Source organism: Schistocerca gregaria, chromosome 6 (genome assembly GCF_023897955.1).
Source record: "Schistocerca gregaria isolate iqSchGreg1 chromosome 6, iqSchGreg1.2, whole genome shotgun sequence".
NCBI classification, from domain to species: domain Eukaryota; kingdom Metazoa; phylum Arthropoda; class Insecta; order Orthoptera; family Acrididae; genus Schistocerca; species Schistocerca gregaria.
In genome coordinates, this window is record NC_064925.1 from 381,553,746 (window position 1) to 381,576,111 (window position 22,366).

Below are 22,366 nucleotides of genomic sequence, written 5' to 3' on the forward strand. Positions count from 1 at the left end.
GCTTCTGTGTGCCGTACACCATCCTTCCCTTAGTGCAAAGAGCCCAGGAAAGGTTTCACTTGCTCACTCTTGATGGAGCCACTGTGATGTTTACGTGGGTTCCGGTCACATTGGTCTGTCGGGAAATGAGACCACTGACACTGCTGCTAAGGCTGCAATCCTCATACCGCAGCCTAACTAGTTCTTCCATTGCGTCTGATGGTACCTTCGTTGCCATCTGTCAACAGGTGGTATCACTTTGGCACCACTGATCCTCCCGTCATGGAAACACGCTATGGGTAAATAAACCACTTTTGCTATATTAATTTTAGTTGTTCGTGACTAGTTACAACCTTCCGGGCCATTCTCAAAAGATTTTGTGGTTCTGCAGTAGAATATTATGCCTTTGTTATTGAACTTTCAATGTCTATAAATTTGTGTTTTCTATTTGTTTTGGTTCACAAATCTTGTCAAACTAACAAGACAGCATTTGTGAACCAAAACAAACAGAAAACACAGATTTAAAGATGCTGACATTTCAATATGTAAGGAGTAGTTCTCTCTGCAGAACCACAAAATCATGAGTAATGAATTACACAATTGACGTTTTTGACAGTTCTCTTGGCTTCTTCTGTCCAATCATGAAAGTCATACTGCATTGTCAAGGCACACTGCGTACACAGTAATGCACCACAAGGAACATCGATTTACAGATTTTACACAGGTACCGCAACACATGGAGGAACTGCGATTGCTCTCCCACCTTGAAGAAATGCTCTTCCATTTGTATGAGCATTACACATCATACAGATGACAAAAACCCACAGACAGTGTTCTATTATTAACTACTAAACTATGGTACATTTTTAACTGTCGCAATCGTAATTCATTTGCTAGGTAGATGTAGAGCTGCAGATCATGCTACTGGAGAGGAGTAAGAAGTTTGCTAGTAGAAAGTTATTTAATTCATTCTGAACTCCCCTAGATTATCTATGTGATTATGTTTGTACCCTTGTATTGGAATCCCTTCTTTACTACAGATTACCTGTTGAGGTCTTTGTAGAGGCTGTTTTTTGTCCTGGTGTCATACAGATGCTTTTTAGTGTTTTTTGAAATGAGAAATATTGGTAATGACAAAGGACATTGAGTCTGTGTAATGTGAAGTAGTTGTCAAAGTAGTTAGTTTTCTGAAGAGGTCCCTGCAGAATGTTCTTGAAGCAACACCGGATATAATTCTTAAAACAGGTACAAAATTGTGAAGACTTTCATGGCCATTTGTTGATGTATTACCTGTTGGCTTTTGTCTATTATAACCTGCTTCTGTACTCTGAAAATGCTATTCTTGTAATTTGAATTTCCCCAGACAATTATTCCATGACTGATCAGTGAATGATAATCTCCAGAATAAACTAGTTTCTTCTTTTTAAGTCATGGTAATTGGAACACACAGCTGAACCAAGGTGCTTCATAAATTGTAGGCAGTTGAATTTCCAATTGAGGCTGTGATGTATCTCTAGCCATAAAAACTTAACACTTTCTACTTATTTTGTTTCGTTGTTTGAGAAACCTATTTTTATAGCTTGTGAAATCTGTGAGAGGACTAAATGCATGTGCTAAGTCCTGTCAAAATTCCTTTTGCCTTGAACTATCTTTCGATGTTCCAAATATTTTATTGGCTGCTTTTCAGTAAGGGACTGGTACTATTTAAAATCCTATATACCCCTGCGGGTCTGGGGATAACAATAGGCCTGAGGTATTCTTGCCTTTCATAAGAGGCGACTAAAAGGAGTTTCACACATTTTGGCCTTTATGTGATGGTTCGCTGTAGGGTTCGACCTCTATTCTTCAAAATTTTCCTGAAGAGTGAGCCAATTGGCAAGGGTGCCTTTCATGGTGCATCATGTCCGGCGTGCATTGAGATCTTTCGCCTACTTTCTCATCTTCACATTTCAGTCCTGCTCATTCTAAATCTCTTGGATGAGGACATCTTCCTGGGTGCATTTTCCACCCTGCACTTTGCAGTGTCGCTTTCTATGTCGACGATGACTGTGGACTTCTTTGCACCTGATATTCAGCACGTTAGCCAGTCTGTTGTGGTGGGGCCACCATGTACCCTGTTGGTTGTAGTCCCATGATCATACAGGAATCGGTCTGCTGATGCCTGCACCGTTAACTCCCCATGTATGCCAAGGTGTAGATGCCCATCCCACTGGGGCATCAGGATTCCCGGCAGTGGCAATCCTGCCAGGTTGCCTTTGCTATGGCTGGGTGATGCCCTAGGGGAGCGCCCCTGGTCGGAGTTGGTGGCATCAGGGCAAATTACATGCGATGAAGCGTACTCCATCTCTGGCTGGTGGTGAAACACCAGCTGTCTGAGCGTTCACGAGCTCAATTTAATGCACAGAAGAACGACCCCAAATTGTTCCCCTCCCTGGCCACACCCTGGGAGGAACGTCAGGCTAAGGATGGCAGCGGATCGTATTCGCCCCGGTATGTTGTACGTTTGAGAGCTGATGGTGAATCTTTCATGGTGATGAAGCCTCAGCTTTTTGTTGAGCATTTAGAGTACAAGTTTGAGGAGGTGGAAGGATTGTCCAAAATGAGATCTGGGTCAGTCTTGATCAAAACAGCATCCTTTGCTCAGTCACGGACGTTTTTCGCTTGTGGCAAGCTGGGGGACGTTTCTGTAACCATCACGCCCCATAAGAGCTTAAATATGGTCCAGGGTATCATATTTCACAGGGACCTTCTTTTGAAGTCTGATGATGAGCTGCACACCAATTTAAGAGCAGCGTTTTGTACATTTTGTCCCGCATGTCCACCAGGGTCTGCGGGGTAATCAGGTTGCCACCAGTGCCATGATCTTGGTCGAGAAGGTCAAGGTGATGGTCTACTGCTGTGATGTAAAGCCCTATATCACTCCCGCGATGCAGCGCTTTAAGTGCTGGAAGTTTGGCCATATGTCTTCCTGCTGTACTTCCAGCATCACATGTCTAGATTACAGATGCCCATCACATCCCAATACTCCATGTGCCCCGCCTCCTATCTGTGTCAACTGCGGAGAGCACCATTGCCTTGCTTGCCAGACTGCAGAGTTCTCCAGAAAAAAAGGAAAATCATAGAGTACAAGACCCTGGACGGCCTGATATACACTGAGGCTAAAGAAAATTTGAACGCCTGCATCCTGTATGTATGCCATTGTCTTAAGCCGCCGCTATAAAAGTTCTGACAACATCAGCTCCACCAACCCCCGTCACCTCTGAGCCGGAAGACTACACCTACTCCCTTGATGGCTGGGCGCACTTCCCTCCCTGTTACTTGTGCGCCACCTGCTTTGGGAGCCACCCCTCCCCCTCCCCCCCCCCCCCCCCCCCCCCAAACATCTGGGACATCCGTCCCCACTTCTAAGCCGGAGAAGCATAAGTCTTCTTCGGCTTCTCTCGCTAGGAAGGGATCCTTTGGGTCACTTTCTTCCAAGGTTTCTGGTAGTGAGCAAGATGAAACCCACCAGTGGCTGAAGAGCTCAGAAGCTGCTGGTCCTAGGGCTTCGTGCTCATCCTCAGTCCCAGAGACTGAGCCAGTGAAGTCTTCCCAGCCAGGGAAACCCAAGGAGAAGTGAGAGGAATCCAAAAAGAAGACCCCTAAGACCAAGGAAATTGCAGTGACACCCACACCACTGCTACCTACAAGCTCCCTGGAGCACCGCATAGCCTTTAAACGGCACCGTGCCCACATTCGCCAATTTATGAAACGATGGAAGCAGGAGTGTTGGGAGAGATATGTCTCGACCATTGGGTGCCACAAGTCACCTTGCCAAGTCTGGCCAGACCCCAACAGGTGTTCCCTGTGTTAACATAAATGGGGTGTTATCTGGCGACACAAATGTGATTGCCAGTCTTATTAGGAACAAGGGACTCATGACCTCCTAGTTTGGTCCCTTCTCCCCTCTTTTAAACCAACCAACTAACCAGCCAAAATCCTATACTTGCATCATCTGCAAGAAGTAAAAAAGTTGTATCTTCTGTAACTGAAGGTTGAAGATAATTAAAGTAGGCTATGTCAGAAACATTAGAAGACTCAAAATGTAACCTTGTGGTATACCATGTCTGATTGCTTCACATTCTGAGTGCCTATCATTATGTGATTGAGATGGAGCTGATAGACATTACTTTCTCTCATTCGTATAAGATAAAACAATGAACATACTGTGCCTATTGTTCAGCGGTATTTTAATTTTTGCATTAGGATAACATCATTAGATGTAGTACTCTCATAAAATGTTCCCAGTAGTAGTAATATCGCATTTATTGATTCTAGTATACCATCTCCCAAGGTAAATATAGTTTTAGTGAAATATCCTTTTTGGAAACTGAATTGTTTCCTACTTAGTGTGTTTTCATGCTATAATTGTGTATGAAGTCTGTGGAACATTATTTTCTCAAGAATGTTTGAAAATACTGCAATGATGAGATGAGTCAATAATTCTTTATAAATATTTTGTCTTCTTCTTCTTCTTCTACTTTTACTTCTTCTTCTTCTAAATGGCTTGACAACAATTTGTTTAAGTCCTTCTGGAAAGCATTGGTGTGAAAAAAAATTTGGGATGATTTACATAGGAAGCAAAACAAGCGTATTCTGTCACAAAGACACACAATTATTCACTAAGTTAACATTTGTTGATAGCACTGTTGGTACAAGAAACTAGTCACAGATATGCACAACATGATCATGGTATCACACAACGTCCATCACAAGAATAACAAATGGAAACATTGGTATGACTACTGCACTCATTGACGTACGCCGTCTCACAAGCAACCACTAATGCACTGCTCAGACAACCACTAAAATTACGATACCATTACAGTACACATAATGAAGCATCATGTTTTGTCTTCTTTCTGTGCTAGTATACATTATATGCAGGTTCAGTGAAACTGAAGCAGTGGGGACACATCTGAAACCTCTGGCCCATAATCCTAGACCCACTAAAATTGGGCATACAGTGATACAAAAAGTACTAATGAAACATAACATCAAGAGTGTCTTCTGCCCACCTAGCAAAATCAGGGCTTTACTTGGAACAGTCAAAGAAGACCTGGGCTTAAGGAAGCCTGGCATTTACAATATTCCTTGTGAATGCGGTATGTCCTACATTGGCCAAACGACTAGAACGGTGGAAATCAGATGTAAGGAACACCAGCAACATACCAGGCTAAGGCAGGCCACAAAATCAACAGTAGCAGAACACTGCTTAGAGTTGGAACATTCCATGGATGATGAGAACACCAAGGTCATGGTCCAGACCCCCAGGTTCTGGGATGGTGTCATCACTGAATCTATAGAGATAAAGATGGCACAAAACCTGATTAACCGGGAAGCAGGATACCAGCTAAGCACTGCATGGAACCCGGCATTTGAACTGCTGAAGCAATACCGGAGAAAATATGTTTCCAACACCAACAACGAGCCTCAGACATCTGCACACTGCGGGCACGAACCAAGAAGGGAACACCAGGAAGTGTCAGCCGCAGTTGGAGGTGGCCAGAGCGGGCGCGGACGGAATAGGGAATGTCCAGAACGGCAGGGGAGCGCCACTCGCAGGTGCAGACCGAGAAGGGTACACCAGGAGGCCACGACCGCAGTTGGAGGCGGCCGGAGTGGGCGCGGACGGAATAGGGAACACCTAGAGCGGCAGGATAGCGTGACTCTCGGGCGCGGACCGACTAGGGAATGGCAAACAGAACACCGGGCACCGGGTAGGCATAAATATGCGACTCGGTCCAGCAAGCAGCCAGTCTCAGGGAACACCTGATGAAGACGTCAAGTAATGACGTTGAAATATCGTGTTTGGAAGACCATCTCCTTGGTCTCATCGGGTAATATGTCACCCTTGAAGGCCAAGATGAAGGCACTGGTGGCAACCTGATTATCCCTCGGACCCCGATGGACGCACAGACAAAATGAACTCCTTGTTGCTCTGAGTTGGCACGCACCTCTTCATCTTAATGCAAAAGAAGGTCCCTGTGGAATATAATACCCTGGACCATATTTAAGCTCTTATGAGGCATGATGGTAACGGAGACATCCCCCAGCTTGTCAAAAGTGAGTAATGCCCATGACTGGCAGAGGATGCCATTTTTATCAAGACTGACACTGACCCCATTTTGGACAAGCCCTGCACCACACCAAACTTCTCCTCCAAATACTCTACAAAAATATGAGGCTCCATCATCATGAAAGATTCCCCATCAGCTCTCAAACACACAAGGTACCAGGGCGAATATCATTCGCTGCCAACCTTAGCCTGACGTTCCTCCCATGGTGTGGTCAGGGAGGGGAATGATTTGGGGTCATACTTCTGTGCATTGAATTGAGGCTGCAGATTCTTCTGGACCTTCCACATGGCCCTAAGAACTCTGTTAACCCTGTGACTCTCCGCTTTCACTTCCTCTCGATTCTTGACATGTGCCACAGCCAAGAAGTGGTTTACACAGACGGCTCAATAGCTGGTCATATAGGCTTTGCATATGTTCATGGAGGACATAGTGAACAGCACTCCATGCCAGATGGCTGCAGTTTTTCCACTGCAGATCTGGCGCCCATATCTCTTGCTCTTGAGCACATCTGCTCATGCTCTGGCGAGTCATTTCTCCTGTGTACTTTCTCCTTGAGCAGCCTACAAGCTATCAACCAATTCTACCCATGCCATCGTTTGGTAGCGTCCATTCAGGAGTCTATCTATGCCCTGGAACAGTGCCTTCGTTCAGTGATGTTTGTGTGGGCCCCAGGACATGTCAGAATATCAGGCAGTGATCTTGCCGACAGGCTGGCCAAACAGGCTACACGGAAACTGCTTCTGGAGATGGGCATCTTCGAACCTGACCTACGTTCTGTCATATGCCACATGGTTTTTCGGCTTTGGTAGACGGAACGGCATAACAGTATGCACAACAAACTGTGTGTTATTAAGGAGACTATGAATGTGGGGGGGGGTCTTCCATGCGGGCCTCTCGCAGGGAGTTTGTGGTTCTCTGCCAGCTCTGCATTGGCCTCAGCTGGGTGACCCACGGCTACCTCCTGCACTAGTTAAGACCCGCCTCCAGTGTTGGTGCGGCACCCGGTTGACAGTGGCCCTCTGGTGCACTGTCTCACTGTGATTGCCCTGTGACAAAATCGTGGGTCACCGGACTCATTGCCACAATTTGTATCTGACAATGCCTCTTTGGCTGATTTAGATTTACATTTTATTCAGGAAGATGGGTTTTATCATTTGATTTAAGTTTTAGCACATGTCCTTTGCCTCTGTGTCCTCCACCTTAGTGCTTTGAGGGTGGAGGTTTTAACGTGTTGCAGAGTGGCTGGCTTCTTCTTTTTATTCTCATGGTCAGCCAGCCGTGGTAATCTGCTATCTTGTTTTGATCTCTTTTACATGTGTTTGTGGTTTTCTTGTCCAATTTTTGTCCATTTTGGTTTTTGTTGCCAATCTGTCATTTTAGTGGTTTTTTCCTTTCGTCCAACTGTATTTTGTATGTATCGTTATTTTACTCCCACCATTGTGGAATTATTTTAATCGGAACGAGGGACCAATGACCTAGCAGTTTGGTCCCTCTCCCCCGTTTTAAACAAACCAGCCAACTCTGTTGACCGTATGGTTTTTTTTGCCAGTTGTTCCTGGCTGTGAATAGTCCTCAGGGTATCAATCAGTGTTGTTATTGACACCCACTGGTTGTGACTCTCCATGATCACCTTTCTGGTATCCATCGAGCTGTATGGTAGGTAGTATTCATCTGGACCCATTGTCATGTTGGAATCCCATGGAATAAACATGCTGAGCGGTTGGCCAAGTTCGCTACCAAGATGTCTACTCTAGGCTGGCGATTGTTGGTAGCTTGAGACAAGGACTGATTTTTCATGGTTTCTGCGAACAAACTTCAAACAATAAAAGAGACCACAACCATGTAGCAGTCTTCCCTTCTTGCTTCTCATAGCTTCTGTCAACTTCGCTCGGCTATAGTTGGCTGACAAACAGCCATATCGTACAACATGAGGCTCCAGACCACTGTTGGTGTGGTGCCCATATGGTGGAGGCCCTTGTCCTACTGTAATTGCTGTAATTTGGCTACATTATGGCGAAATCTTTAACTTGCAACAGGCAGCTTCTGGTGCTAGCAGATGACGCCAAAGCTGGTTATCTGATTTTACACTTTACACATGAAGAATTTTTCTACTCTTTTCTGGGAGGTAGGTCACTTCAGCCTCGTGGACCACTCGAGGGGTCGGAGGGGCACCCCGTTGCCTGCTCTTACACTGGCAGCCCATGGCTGCCCTTGCTTGGTGGTCTGTTGTGGCTCCTACACTTCCCATTTTTTTTATTCTTTTGTATTTGTCATTGTTTTAATGTCTCGTCATTGTTTTTCTCATTCCTGAGATTTTATCAACTTCTCTGCATTGCTGGTTTCTTATGGTGATGGAGGGTGAGGAAACACCGGTCAGATCCAGAGGGTGCATACCCACCTCATAACATGTACCAGGGACCACAAGCTGTTTTCTGGGCAGAGCAGCTCACCTGCTTTACTCCTTTTCACCCCTCTCGCACTTCCTTCTATTGGTTTTATTGATTTTCAGTTGCAGTTGGGTTTATCTCAGTTTGTCTTCTGTGTTCTTCCTCTCTGAGGAATCTTCCCAGTGTGATGCATATAGGATGGAGGGACCGTTGACTTTGTAGTTTGGCCTCTTTCACCTCATTAATCCAGCCCAGTAACATTCTCCAGTTGTCAGAAAAATCCTTCCATTGGATTGCCACAGGGTATAGTGTGTTTCATCAGTCCAGGTCACTCATTTCCAATAACCTACTGTCCAGTGGCATTGCTCTTGACACAACCTCAAGTGTTGTTTAGCTTTGAGTAAGGAAATATGTGGTTTATGAGGAGCTGCTCAACCAGTGTATCCCCATTCTTTTTAACTCGCTGTTCACAGTCATTGTGTTAACTTCGCTGCTGGTAGTACTTTCAAATTCATGACGACTCCTTCCACTGATTTCATGTGTTTTTGTGTGTTTTTTTCTTACCTTTCTTGTGCTGCAGTTTGGCTGTCAGACTAAGTTTTTTCTCGAACTTATCCTCTAGGACAGATTTGCTGCTGACAACTCATCTCACTTGTAAGGTGAAAATTGTGGTTTTCCCACTTTGTTCCCTTCATTGTTTACCATAAATTTCAGTTAACTTACATTCAGTCCCCCCATCTTGGTTTGATCCTCAGCTTTCCAAATTATTTTTTACAGAATGTACAGGCTCTACGGGGAAATTCGTCGGGTGTCAGTACGGCGGGAGTGCCCGACCACTCGAGGATCGCACTGTCGATGATAAACTGTAATCTCCCAGCACTTGCCTGTCATTTTGGGGATTTGGGCACTGCCCTTCAAGCCAAGTGGCCTTTGTCCTAAGCGGGTGGCGCCCAAGGTGAGAGCTCTCGTTCGGAGTACATGGCATTGTGGTGAATATTTGCTGTCATGAAATGACTTAAGTTATCAACCAGTGGCTGCAAGGCCCCAGCAATCTGTTCAAACAGATCATAATTCAGTGCAGGTTGATAAGGGCAAGAAACTTTTCCTCCTTGGCCTCGCTGTTGGAGGAAAACAAATCTGAGTGACTCGCAGACACTCTCCTTGGTTCCTGTTTTGCACTCCAACAGGAGGGGAGTCCTTTTCTCTGTACGAAGCCAATGTTATTTGTGGGAATATTGAAAATGTGTTTGGTGAACTCTCCTCAGTAAATTATGAAGTGCACCCTTCTTAATTAGATGGCAAATCCTACCCAGTCTCGAGCATTACTCTGTTGTAAACAACTGGATGGTGTGCCTGTTCTACTGTAACACAACATAAGAGCCTAAACATGCAGCAGGGTTTATTTATTCACTGGGGCTGTATGCTGCATACAGATGAAAAACTGTGTAAGCACTTGAAGAATTTTGGGATCCATACCTGTATATCTCAGTCCAGTGGGTGACAAGGTTGGCGCTAGTGTGTTCACGCTCCCTTTTGGGAGCGCCTTGCTTCCAGATGTGGTTATACGTGTGGCTTAGTGCTGTGGTTTGAAGCCGTAAGTCCTGTCCCGATACATTAAGCCATCTCCACCCGCGCACCTTGCTAGGTAACCAAGCAGTGGTAAGGTATCAGATTTTTATTCAAGAGTAAATTGCTTCAAATCCTGGTTTGGCTTTACAGACAGAGATATTCCATGATTTCCCGAAATCACTAAGGCAGATGTTGGGATGGTTCCTTTCCAGGAGCACAGCCAGTTTCCTTCCCAGTGTAAGCTTGTGCTTCATCTCTAGTGACCTCATCAGCGGTATGTTAAAACCTAATCTTCCTTCCATCTCTCTTACCCCACACAACACTGCCTACCTCTCTGCCCCTCAAAGCTAGGCACAGTACTTATTCAGTTATCTGAATAATGTTCTGAGAAGGGCTCTGATAACCTCACTGTAGAGAGCCCTCTCCTACAAGTCATTTCACACAGTTACATCATTAAGGCATCTCTCTCACCAGTTGTTCTCTTTTTGACAACCTGCTTTGTTTTGTCGATTTGATTGATGTCGATTAGTTTGGAACCATTGTCAAATTTTTCTAAATCGAGGATTGTGTTGCACACCAAATGCAAATTATATACAATTCCAGGTATTGTTCTAACAATTTAGTTTTTATGAGAAAAGACAATATTGAAAGAAAATCATTTGTCTATTAGCACCTTATAAATTATCTTATTTCTGTTTCAGGTTTTTAATTGACCAGAATGTCTGCTGCCACCAGAAATAGAAATGTAAGTGTACATTATACTGCATGGCTTTAAATGTATTTTATTGTGTACATGGTATGTGCCATTTTTTTACTTCAAGTAGAAATTATAAATATCTGTGGCAAATTGGATAATGTTGAACTCATTGGATTGTGAAAACACTATTCACCAGACAGCAATTTTTGCTGCTGCAGTACCAAAGGGAAATAAAAGAATAGGAATTAATAGTGGAGCATTAAACTGTGGGACTGATCAAACCAACACACCATGTGTGGAATGTGGAGTAAATGTGGACAGATTTAAAGCAGAGGTGTCATTATAGTTACAATTAATCATAATATTTACTATAACAATGAAAATAATTATTGATAATATGAAGTAATTGGATAGGTAAAAAAATTTACTCACTAAGCAGCGGCAGGAGAACATACACACAAAAAGATTTAATTTGTGCAAGCTTTCGGAACCAGTAGCTTCTCATTCCAGCAGGAGAGTTGAAGAGTAAGAAAGAGGGGTGAGCGAAAAGGACTGGAGAGGTTTAGGAAAACAGGTACTGTTCGGAAAAGTCACCCAGAACCCTGAATCAGGGGAGACTTAATTCAAGACTAGGATAACACCGAGTGACAAATAATGTGCTCCAAAGTTGTTTTTTTTGGAGGGATCAGCAGTACCAGGATTGGATGTGATGGCCCAGGAAATCTGTTTTTGAACTAGACAGGTGGGGTAATTACGTTCAACTCTTCTGCTAGAGGAAGAAGCCACTGGCTCCAAAAGATTGCATGAGCCAAACCCTCTTGTATGTGTGTGTTCTCCTGGCACTGCTTCATGGGTAGATTTTAAAAAATATTTACTATGAATGTTGTTTGTATACAGTATTTTTATTACTTGCTGGGGTAGGTAGATCACTTATGTCGATTGATATAGAAATTGCATTATTACTAGTGAATGAGGGACTCTTAGATACATAAAAAAACCACCTTCTTTTTATCAGTTTTTTGAAGAATAATGTTCACTCGGGGTTGGACAAAGATGATTGAAAGATGAACTGAAACTCTCTCTTAAACTTCCAATTAAATGTAGGCAATAATTTGCATAAAGTGTTCACTACATTCATTGGTTAAAATTTATCAAAAAAATTGGATTTATTTCTTGTTTTTCTCACAGTAACAAGTTTATGAATTGCCAATACTGAATGTTGTTATGCCAATGTGGGAACTTAACAAGCCCTATCTCTTGCACTCCGAAATCTCACAACAGCTCTAAGTCCCATTCACTTAAAATTTAAGTTAAAATTCCTCAGTTGCAAACGGGCAGAATTACAAGTATGAATTTGCATACAAATTTCCTCAGATTTTCAAGGCTGCCTTCAATTTTTCTTTACATTCACTAGTTTTCTAATAAATTCTAATTCTATTATGGAAAATGTTGTTTTTGTTATATTGTTAGAATATAAATGGTTAACAATAAGTGTTGTCATGTTTCACTAAGTATGTTTATTTTACAATACTGCTACTACTTTCCATATATTAATTAATCATATGACTAAAATTCACTGGTTTATCATGTGGAGTACAGATCCCTGCCTTTATTTCAAAACTGGTATTGTTTATAATAGGCTGTTTTGATTTTCTGGTAGATCTCGAAGAGACCTGTTCGTAGACACTATGTTTATAAAAACTGATAAAGGTGTCATCAAGTTTCTAATTCTTAAAGTTTATACTATTTACAAAACATTTAACATAAAATAACTTGTAAACTCTACTTCTTATCAGGGGCACATCTAAACCCTCACACTTATAATTTTCTCCTTTTATTTGTGATACTGGCTTTCCGTATCTTAATGAGTTCCCTTTTTATTGACACATCTTAAATTCAACATTTTAGCTGACCCCTCTGGCCAGTCATGGGAGCCTTTTCCTCCATTTGTTGTCCCTAACAGCCAGTGAGCACAGTAAATCCCGACCATGTGTTTTTAGAGCACTTACACTAGTAACCAGAATTTCTCATACTTTCAGAATGATCCAATAGGAGAGGCTCAAAGAGCGACATCTAGTGGCGGTACTTCAAAGCTGGTGGTGCTGTGGGTAGCTCAGTGTGGCCCTCTTGTGGCCCATTACCACCCCTCTCTTATTGTCAAACGAATGCTTGCATGGTGTGTGCAGAGCCACATCCACTCTGTTTATGGATGCCTTTTTGGGTGCATATTGTCTCACTGAGCTCTGCATGCTAATCACCCAGTTTAATTCTTTTTGTATAGTATGAATGCTGCTCACTCTCTCTGTCCATTATATCATCTTGCTTACCACGTAAATTGACTTTTTGTGCAAGTTGTAAAGGCCAAAGGGATGTCTACAGACCGCTTGTCATCCTCTGCGTTGTGGTGTTGTGTGGTATGGAGGGGCATGTCATCAGCACACAACTCTCCAAGCTGTTTTGCAAACTTTCCAGGCCTTGGGACCACTACTGCACAGTATAGTAGCTCCTCGGTTCAGCCTGATTGCACCCCACACCAGTCTTCCCACCATTGAAAAATCCTTTGCTGTATGGGAATGGGACCCAGGTCTTCCACATGGTAGCCATCTATGCTGATCTCTCAGCTATGGAGGAAAACAGTTATTTAGTTACTTCACCTGAAATTGTTGAGAATTACATCCAATATCCAACTTTTGTACACTGTTGCACTGTCAATTTTAAAGTAATTAGTTTGCCACATGCATATCACCAACGATCTTAAAACTGCTCATAACCCATGAACCTTCACAGTTTGTGTCACACAATTATTTCCTTTCAACATTCATTTTCTCTGATATCTCAAATAGTTATCATTTTCAAACTATCTGTGCTTCAGAATTAATCCATTATCAATGCTTCTGGGCTGCTGACCTTCCTCTTCGACCATAAGCTTTCAGTGGCCACACTACAAAGTTTCAAAAGTGCATGCAGCCAACCTGTGTTTACCTGACACTTGGCACAAAAACAGTCAAGTCCAAAAGTTTCCTTCATATCAGTGGAAATTGGCTGTTAATACTGAGTTTTAGTGAACGTATCCACAATAGTATCCCTACAAGGTAAAATCAGTTCAAAAAGCATATTTACTGGGGAAATATAAGTGAATATTTGCTGCCATGCTCATGACTCAGAATGAACATATTACACACTAATCATATGTTGGTTGAGTACTGTAAGTAGTCATGAACATTGTAGTAAACATTCTACTGTGCATGCGGACGACATCACCCATTGTATAGACTGTACCTGTGAAGTGAACACAAACTTCCCCACTTCTCAGACCCCTGGAGTCGGTAGAGTTCAAAGTATTTGTTGCTGGTGCAGGTATTTAAGACACACAGTTCTACCTCTGTTGCCTGTTGACCAGAGTTCCTAGTTACTAGTGGAGAGTGTTGTAATGGAACATGTTGGCAGCTTACTGGTGAGGTGAATCTGTGTTGAGGTGGAACAGCAGATACGGGGTTCCATAGCATCCCAGTTACTAATTTTATGCTGGTGTGTGGGCCCCTCCGGGGTAGGCTGTTTATAATACTTGCAGTAGTCATATAGACTTCTTTGTTCATCTTCCAGTGGTTGGGGTCGGCTTTTGAGCAGTACAGACACTTGAAAAGCTACTGAACTGGTGATACTGATTACCTGATTAGAGTTCTCTGATAACAGTTAAGGAATACATATTGCTTGCCTTAATGTAGCACTCATCAGTTATGGGAGAAAAATGAAAAACCAGTTCCAAGGTTGTCTCCCTTCTAAACACAGAAGGGGGTTCACAGGGTTGCAGGTACATTTTACAACAGTGAAGAATAATATTTGCACCCGCATGGCCCCCTTCTATGCCAGCCAGTTTATGGTCCATCTAGAGGAGACCTTCCTAGCCTCCGGAAACACCAAACCCTTATTCTGGCTTAGGTTCATTGATGATATCTTTACGCTCTGGACGCAAGGCCAAGACACCCTATTTTCATTCCTTCACAACCTCAACACCTTCTCTCCCATTTGCTTCATCTGGGTCTCCTCAGCACAGTGTGCCACCTTCCTGGATGTTTAACTCCTTCTCTCTGATGCCTCTATTCACACCTCTCTCTGCATTAAACCCAACCAACCACCAGCAGTACTTGCATTTCTACAGTTGTCATCCCTTTCACACTAACAAATAACACCCATACAGCCTGACTACCTGGGGACATCGTATCTGCAGTGACAAACTCCTTTGCTCAGTATGCTAAGGGTCTCACCGAGGCCTTCACAGACAAGCACTATCACCCAGACCTAGTCCACAAAGTCCAGTGCCATTTCCCCTGACACCCCCAAGAATCGGCCACAGAGGAATGCCCCCTTTCTCACCCAGTACCATCCCAGGCTGGTACAGTTGAACCACATCCTTTGCCAGTGCTTTGATTACCTATCATGATGATGTCCTGAAATGAGGGACGTCCTACCCAAGATCCTTCCCACTCGTCCTAAAATGTGTTCTGTCGCCCACCCGACCTCCACAACATCCTAGTCTGTACCTATGCTACTCCTTATCTCAGCCTCTTGCCACACAGATCATATCGCTGAGGAAGATCCACGTGCAAGACCTGCCCAATTCCTCCACCCCATGTAATGTCCCAATGCAGCTGACTTCAGTATTCCTTTCCTTTCCTTTCCTCCTCCTCCCCTCCTCCTCCTCCTCCTCCTCCTCCTCCTCCACCACCACCACCACCACCACCACCACCACCACCACATCCACCACCTCCTTCCATTTACATATTATGCTACCCCATCAGAGGCCCGGCCACATGTGAAAGCAGCCATATCGTATAGCAGCTCTACTGCAGTCACTAGTATGATTGCCAGCCAGCTGTCCACCAGGATGAACGGCCACCGCCACCCTGTGGCCAAGAGCATGGTAGATAAAACCTGTGGCATAACACGCAGCTGAACATAATGTGCATGCTTTCAAAGGCTGCTTCACTATCTGATCCTCCCTTACACCACCAGCTTTTCTAAACAGTGCAGATGGGAGTTATCCTTACAACACATTCCCCACTTCTGAAATTATCCCAGCCTCACCCTGTGGTAACATACTGTCCCCACAACCTCTGTTTAAGATTCCATCCCCTCTGTGCTATAATCTCTTCCCTATTTTTGTCTCCCTCCCTCTGTGTGTCCCACTCTTTCCTCGGTCTGCTCCTTTTTGCACCACCCCCTTTTCCTTCCCCATCTCCCTACTCCACAGCCTCCTAACACTGGGTCTGTTGGCAGTCTAGTCCCTGCACACTCTGCCAGTGCTCTTTTCTCCCCCCATCCATACATTGCTGTCTTTTCCCTTCCTCAACTGCTCCAGGTGCTGCTTTCATTCTACATGACAGTTGCACTCTGGTCTGGGCTGCTGGAGATGGCAGTCAAGTGTGCACGAGATTTGCTTGCTTATGTGAATGAAGAAGGCAATGGCTGAGAGCAAATGTATAAGGGCCTGTCTACAGTGTAACATGTCAACTTTATGGTAGGTAGCAATCTGTCTTTCCCTTCCAATTTTTGTAAGCACTTTCACTCAAATACCAGTGTGAGGAGTGTCTGATTACAACAGATGTACCCAACATTCCCAAGTTTACTTTTCATATTGGTATGCAAAGATGTAATGAAAAAATTAAGAATTAGGAAAGGAATATCATGTAAGAGGAGACAGATAAATTATAAATGACTTTGAGATAGTGAAACCAGCAAATACATTAAACCAAGCATTTCACTATCCTAAGGCAAATATTTACAAAAAACACTTGTGAATAAAATGTGTTAAGAACAGCTTATCTCAACGTTTTTTGTCGAGTGTTACTATCGCGCATTATGGGCCAGGAGGATGAGGGTGTAACATTAAGTTCATGACAAGGTCGTTAGAATCGGAGCACAATCTCATATTGGTAAGGTAAGAAGCAGGAAGTTAGATGTATCCTTTATAGCCGAACTGTCTTGGAATTGGACATAAGTGGCTGTGGAAAACTGTGTGATGTGTAACACAGTGGACAGGCAGGAAGTGAAAGCCTGCTCCTCATGAGAGAATCTGGCACCTTGCCGTTTGTGCCAGCACACCCTGTCAGGGAAGCTTTGTTGACTAGTCAGTCACATGGTCTTATTAAATCACTGTGAGATTTGACATCTTTCACAGTTGACCAGAATTACTCTTCCACATTGTTTTATGTTTTTACTTACTTTAAGAGTCTCTAAAAATATCAGTCACTACAAATACACCTAGAGTAGTTGTCGTGTATCTGTATTTGAACATTTATTTTTAGCCCACTGGTAGGGCGTGCTCTCTGACCTTGCTGATCATGGATTTAAATCTGATGGGATTTTGAGGCTTGCATGCTTAACGATACAGATAGCCCTACCATAGGTGCAACCACTATGGAGTGGTATCTGTTGACAGGCCAAGCAAGCATGTGGTTCCTTAAGAGGGGCCTTTTCAGTAATTTCAGGGGCAACAGTCTGGATGATTGACTGGTTTGGCCTTGTGACATTAACAAAATGGTCTTGCTGTGCTGGTACTGCAAACGGCTGAAAGCAAGAGGAAACTACAGCCATAATTTTTCCTGAGGGTATACAGCTCTACTGTATGGTTAAATGACGACGTCCTCTCTGGTAAAATATTCCGGAGGCAAAATAGTCCCCCATTCGGATCTCTGGGTGGGGACTACTCAGGAGGATGTTGTTATCAGGAGAAATAAAACTGGCATTTTATGGATCGGGGCGTGGCATGTCAGATCCCTTAATCGGACAGGTAGATAAAAGGGAAATGGATGGGTTAAAGCAAGGTATAGTGGGAATTTTTGAAGTTAGGTGGCAGGAGAAACAGGACTTCTGATCAGATGAATACAGGGTTATAAATACAAAATCAAATAGGGGTAATGCAGGAGTAGGTTTAATAATGAATAACAAAATAGGAACATGGGTAAGCTACTATGAACAGCATAGTGAGTGCATTATTGTAGCCAAGATAGACTTGAAGCACACACCCACCACAGTAGTAAAAAGTTTATATGCCAACTAGCTCCTCAGATGAGGAGGAGATTGAGGAAATGTATGATGAGATAAAAGAAATTATTCAGATAGTGAAAGGAGATGAAAATTTAATAGTCATGGGGCACTAGAATTTAGTAGTAGGAAAAGGAAGAGAGGGAAAAGTAGTAAGTGAATATGGGCTGGGGGGAAAGGAATGAAAGAGGAAGCCATCTGGTAGAATTTTGCACAGAGCGTAATTTAATCACAATTAACACTTAGTTTAAGAATCATGAAAGAAGATTGTATATGTGGAAGAGATCTGGAAACACTGGAATGTTTCAGATTCATTATATAATGGTAAGACTGAGATTTAGGAACCATGTTTCAAATTGTAAGACATTTCCAGGGGCAGTTGTGTACTCCGACCGAAATTAATTGTTCATGAATTGCAGATTAAAACTGAAGAAACTGCAAAAATGCAAACAATTAAACCTGGATAAACTGAAAGAACCAGAGGTTGTAGAAGGGAGAGCATTAGGGAATGATTGACAATAACAGAGGAAAGAAATACAGTAGAAGAAGAATGGGTAGCTCTGAGAGATGAAATAGTGAAGGCAGCAGAGGATCAAGTAGGTAAAAAGATGAGGGCTAGTAGAAATCATTGGGTAACAGAAGAAATATTGAATTTAATTTATGAAAGGAGAAAATATAAAAATGCAGTAAATGAAGCAGGCAAAAAGGAATACAAACGTCTCAAAAATGAGATCGACTGGAAGTGCAAAATGGCTAAGCAGGGCTGGCTAGAGGACAAATGTAACGATGTAGAGGCTTTTCTCATGAGAGGTAAGACAGATACTGCCTACAGGAAAATTAGAGAGACCTTAGGAGAAAAGAGAATCACCTGCATGAATATCAAGAGCTCAGATGGAAAATCAGTTCTAAGCAAAGAAGGGAAAACAGGGAAGTGAAAGGAATATATAGAGTGTACTGCAGGGCAACATTATAGAAATGGAAGAGGACATGGATGAAAATGAGAAGAGAGATATGATACTGCATGAAGAGGAGGAGAAGGAGAAGGAGAAAGAGAAGGAGAAGACTACAGTGACAAAAACAATGACAATAGAAGGGTGTCAATTTTGTTACAATGTACAACTCTTAATAACCATTTCTGGCTTCATCTTCTTCTTCTTCTTCTTCTTCTTATTACTACTAATTATTTAGGAATAAAGGAGATGACTTGCTGAAAGCCAGAAGTGCTGCATCATCAATAGGTGCACAAAGAAAAGGTACGGAGCCCCTAAATTATTACTATTGTTTCTTCATGGTCTGTGTAGGACCATGTGTAACCCATTCACCGATTGATTTTTTTTTTATCCTCGCACTATATCCTCTTAATTTTTTCTATTTTTCTTTCATGCCCTTATTCTGGGGATCTTCTGTATCCTCTTCACATGTCTGCTTCACTGCTGACACACTACCCCATTCTCTAACTGTGATCTCTGACATATTGGTTGGTATGTGCTTTCTTATCCAGTTTTCCTTCCCTTACACATGGCTCACCAGTTCTGACCAGTCCTTTATGAATTCAATGAACAGCCCACTTAACTTCTGTCTTTCCTCTGGTCCTATCTGTTGTTTCCAATACTCTTTTGGTCTAAAGGCTGCTTGATAATCTCCAACTGTACTTTCTCTTCCTCTGCAACTGCACTTTGTTGCTGATTGCTGGTAGCAGAATTCCTCTGTAGTTTTTCTTCACCCCTCTTGTCCCTCTTCTTAGATATTTTCACTATAATCACTTTCGTCCATCCTTCAGGTATCTTGTTCATCCTCCAAATCTGCCAAATAATCGTAGTTATGTCCAAACAATGAAGGCTTTTGCAGCTGATACAGACTTCACTTGAAACTTCTGGGCTGATAGACTATGGTCAAAGTATGAAACTTTCTCTTAATGTTTCCAGTGAACAAAGATATCTCGTGCACAGATGATATTTTTCCAGTAGATATAGTGGAGTTGTTCAAACCCTACCACACCTCAACCTATTTTCAATACAACAATGGTTTTTGTGAACAGATTGATGGGGTGGTTATGAGTGGTCCTCTTAGTCCAGCTGTGAACTATTTGTTTGTGAAGATCTTTGAACAATGGGCACTGCAGACTATCAGTAAAAGACCAGCCAGATGATGTTGTTACATTAGTGATACTTTTGTGATATGGATTCACAGTGCAGAGGAGTTGGATGCGTGCCTGATACATCCCAATAGAATCAGTCCGAAAATCCAGTCCACTGTGGAAATGGAATCCAGTCTATTGTGGAAATGGAGAATAATGGTCAATACGTGTCTTTTATTAAACAAGGAAATGAGACAATGGGCCATAGGATATATAGAATAGCCACGCATATTGATGGTTATGGACTCGTATTCGGGAGGACGATGATTCAACCCTGTGTCCGGCCATCCTGATTTAGGTCTTCTGTGATTTCCCTAAATTGCTCCAGGCAAATGCCGGGATGGTTCCTTTGAAAGGGCATGGCCGACTTGCTTCCCCATCCTTGCCTAATCCAATGCGACCGATGACCTCGTTGTTTGGCTGCTTCCCCCCAAACAACCCAACTCGACCCTTACTGATGGATACATTCATAAAGATTATAACCACCATTCCAGATAAAAAGAGGTGTAATTAAAAACTTAGTAGATAGGGCATACAGAACATGTGAACCAATTTATTTAAAAGGTGAGGTTGAACATCTATAGTCAACATTCAAGAAGAAAGGTTATTCTAACAAGAGCGACACTCATGCTCATAAATTAAGGATAATGCGGATAGATGGTGAAACAATGCTCTGGTGGGTGGTTTGCGGCTTTAAATCCCCTCGGGATATGACCATGCAGTGCATTTGACCTGCAGACATCACACGGTGGCACTGGCAGCAGTCCACATATGCAGAGGTGTGTTGGTGCATGTCAGAGTATGGTGCAGTGAGTAAGTGTGCAGACGTTTTCAGACGTGCTAATGGTGACTGTGTGTTGAAAATGACTCAAAGAACACATATGGATGATGTTATGAAGGGTAGAATGCTAGGGTCACTGGAGGCTGGTCAAACACAGCCAGTCGTAGCATGGGCCCTCTGTGTCCCACAAAGTGTGATCTCAAGATTATGGCAAAGATTTCAGCAGACAGGAAATGTGTCCAGCCACTACAGTACGGGACATTCACAGTGTACAACACTACAAGCAGACTGATACCTCACCATCAGTGCCCGCATACGGCCACGGAGTACTGCAGGTAGCCTTGCTCGGGACCTTACCGCAGCCACTGGAGCAGTTGTCTCCAGACACACAGTCTACAGACGACTGAACAGACATGGTTTATTTGCCCGGAGACCTTCAAGGTGCATTCCACTGATCCCTGGTCACAGGAGAGCCCGTAATGCCTGGTGTCTAGAACACAGTACATGGTCATTGGAACAGTGGTCCCAGGTTATGTTCAGACGAATCCAGGTATAATATGAAAAGTGATTCTCGCCGGGTTTTCATCTGGTGAGAACCAGGAACCAGATACCAACCCCTTAATGTCCTTGAAAGGGACCTGTATGGAGGTCATGGTTTGGTGGTGTGGGGTGGGATTATGATTGGTGCACGTACACCTCTGCATGTTTTTGACAGAGGAACTGTAACAGGTTAGGTGTATCGGGACATCATTTTGCACCAGTATGTCCGCATTTTCAGGGGTCCCAGCTTCCTCCTGATGGATTATAACGCACAGCCCCACTGAGTTGCCATTGTGGAGGAGTACCTTGAAACAGAAGATATCAGGTGAATGGAGTGGCCTGCCTGTTCTTCAGACCTAAACTCCATCGAGCATGTCTGGGATGCTCTCAGTCGACATATCGCTGCACACCTTCAAACCCCTAGGACACTTCAGGAGCTCCAACGGGCACTGGTGCAAATATGGGAGGCTATACCCCAGCAGCTGCTCGACCACCTGATCCAGAGTAAACCAGCCCGTTGGGCGGCCTGTGTGTGTGCGTGGAGATCGTATTCCACATTGATGTCGGGGTACATGTGCAGGAAACAGTAGCATTTTGTAGCTCATGTGTTTCAGGACGGTTTTCTCAACTTATCACCAATACCGTGGACTTAGAGAGCTGTGTCGTGTGTTCCGTATGTGCCTACGCTATTAGCACCAGTTTTGTGTAGTGCCACGTTGTGTGGCACCACATTCTGCAATTATCGTTAATTTATGAGCATGAGTGTAGATGGAGCACTTCACCCTATGTAGAGAATTGAGATAGAGGGACAATGGCAGCCCAAGAGGAAGGTTTTCCTCCTGTTAAGATTCACATTGCATTGGGAAAGTGTTGTGCAAGTATGGTGTGGAAACTATCTTTAGACCCACCAGGAAGATAAAAGAATGTTCAAGACCAGCAGAAGGTACATGACAGCCCTTGGCTACACTGGGTGTATATAAAATTTCTTGTAGTTGTGGTTTGGTTTACATTGGCACCATGAAAAGAAATGTTAACACCTGCCTGAACACAAGAGGAATTGCTGCCCTAGTGAAATATATTTATCACGAGGGTGATGATGAAATAAAATTCAGT

The 22,366-nt window shown here is 43.3% G+C and overlaps 1 protein-coding gene across 1 annotated transcript in view; it reads left to right on the plus strand.

Moving 5' to 3' along the window:
* Positions 1 to 22,366, plus strand: part of LOC126278093 (putative helicase MOV-10) — a 280,795-nt gene that overhangs the window by 17,767 nt on the left and 240,662 nt on the right. The window contains exon 2 of the mRNA XM_049977939.1: positions 10,756 to 10,799. Coding sequence (XP_049833896.1) covers positions 10,773 to 10,799 — 27 coding nt within the window. The 5' untranslated portion in view covers positions 10,756 to 10,772. The remainder of the gene's footprint in view (positions 1 to 10,755; positions 10,800 to 22,366) is intronic.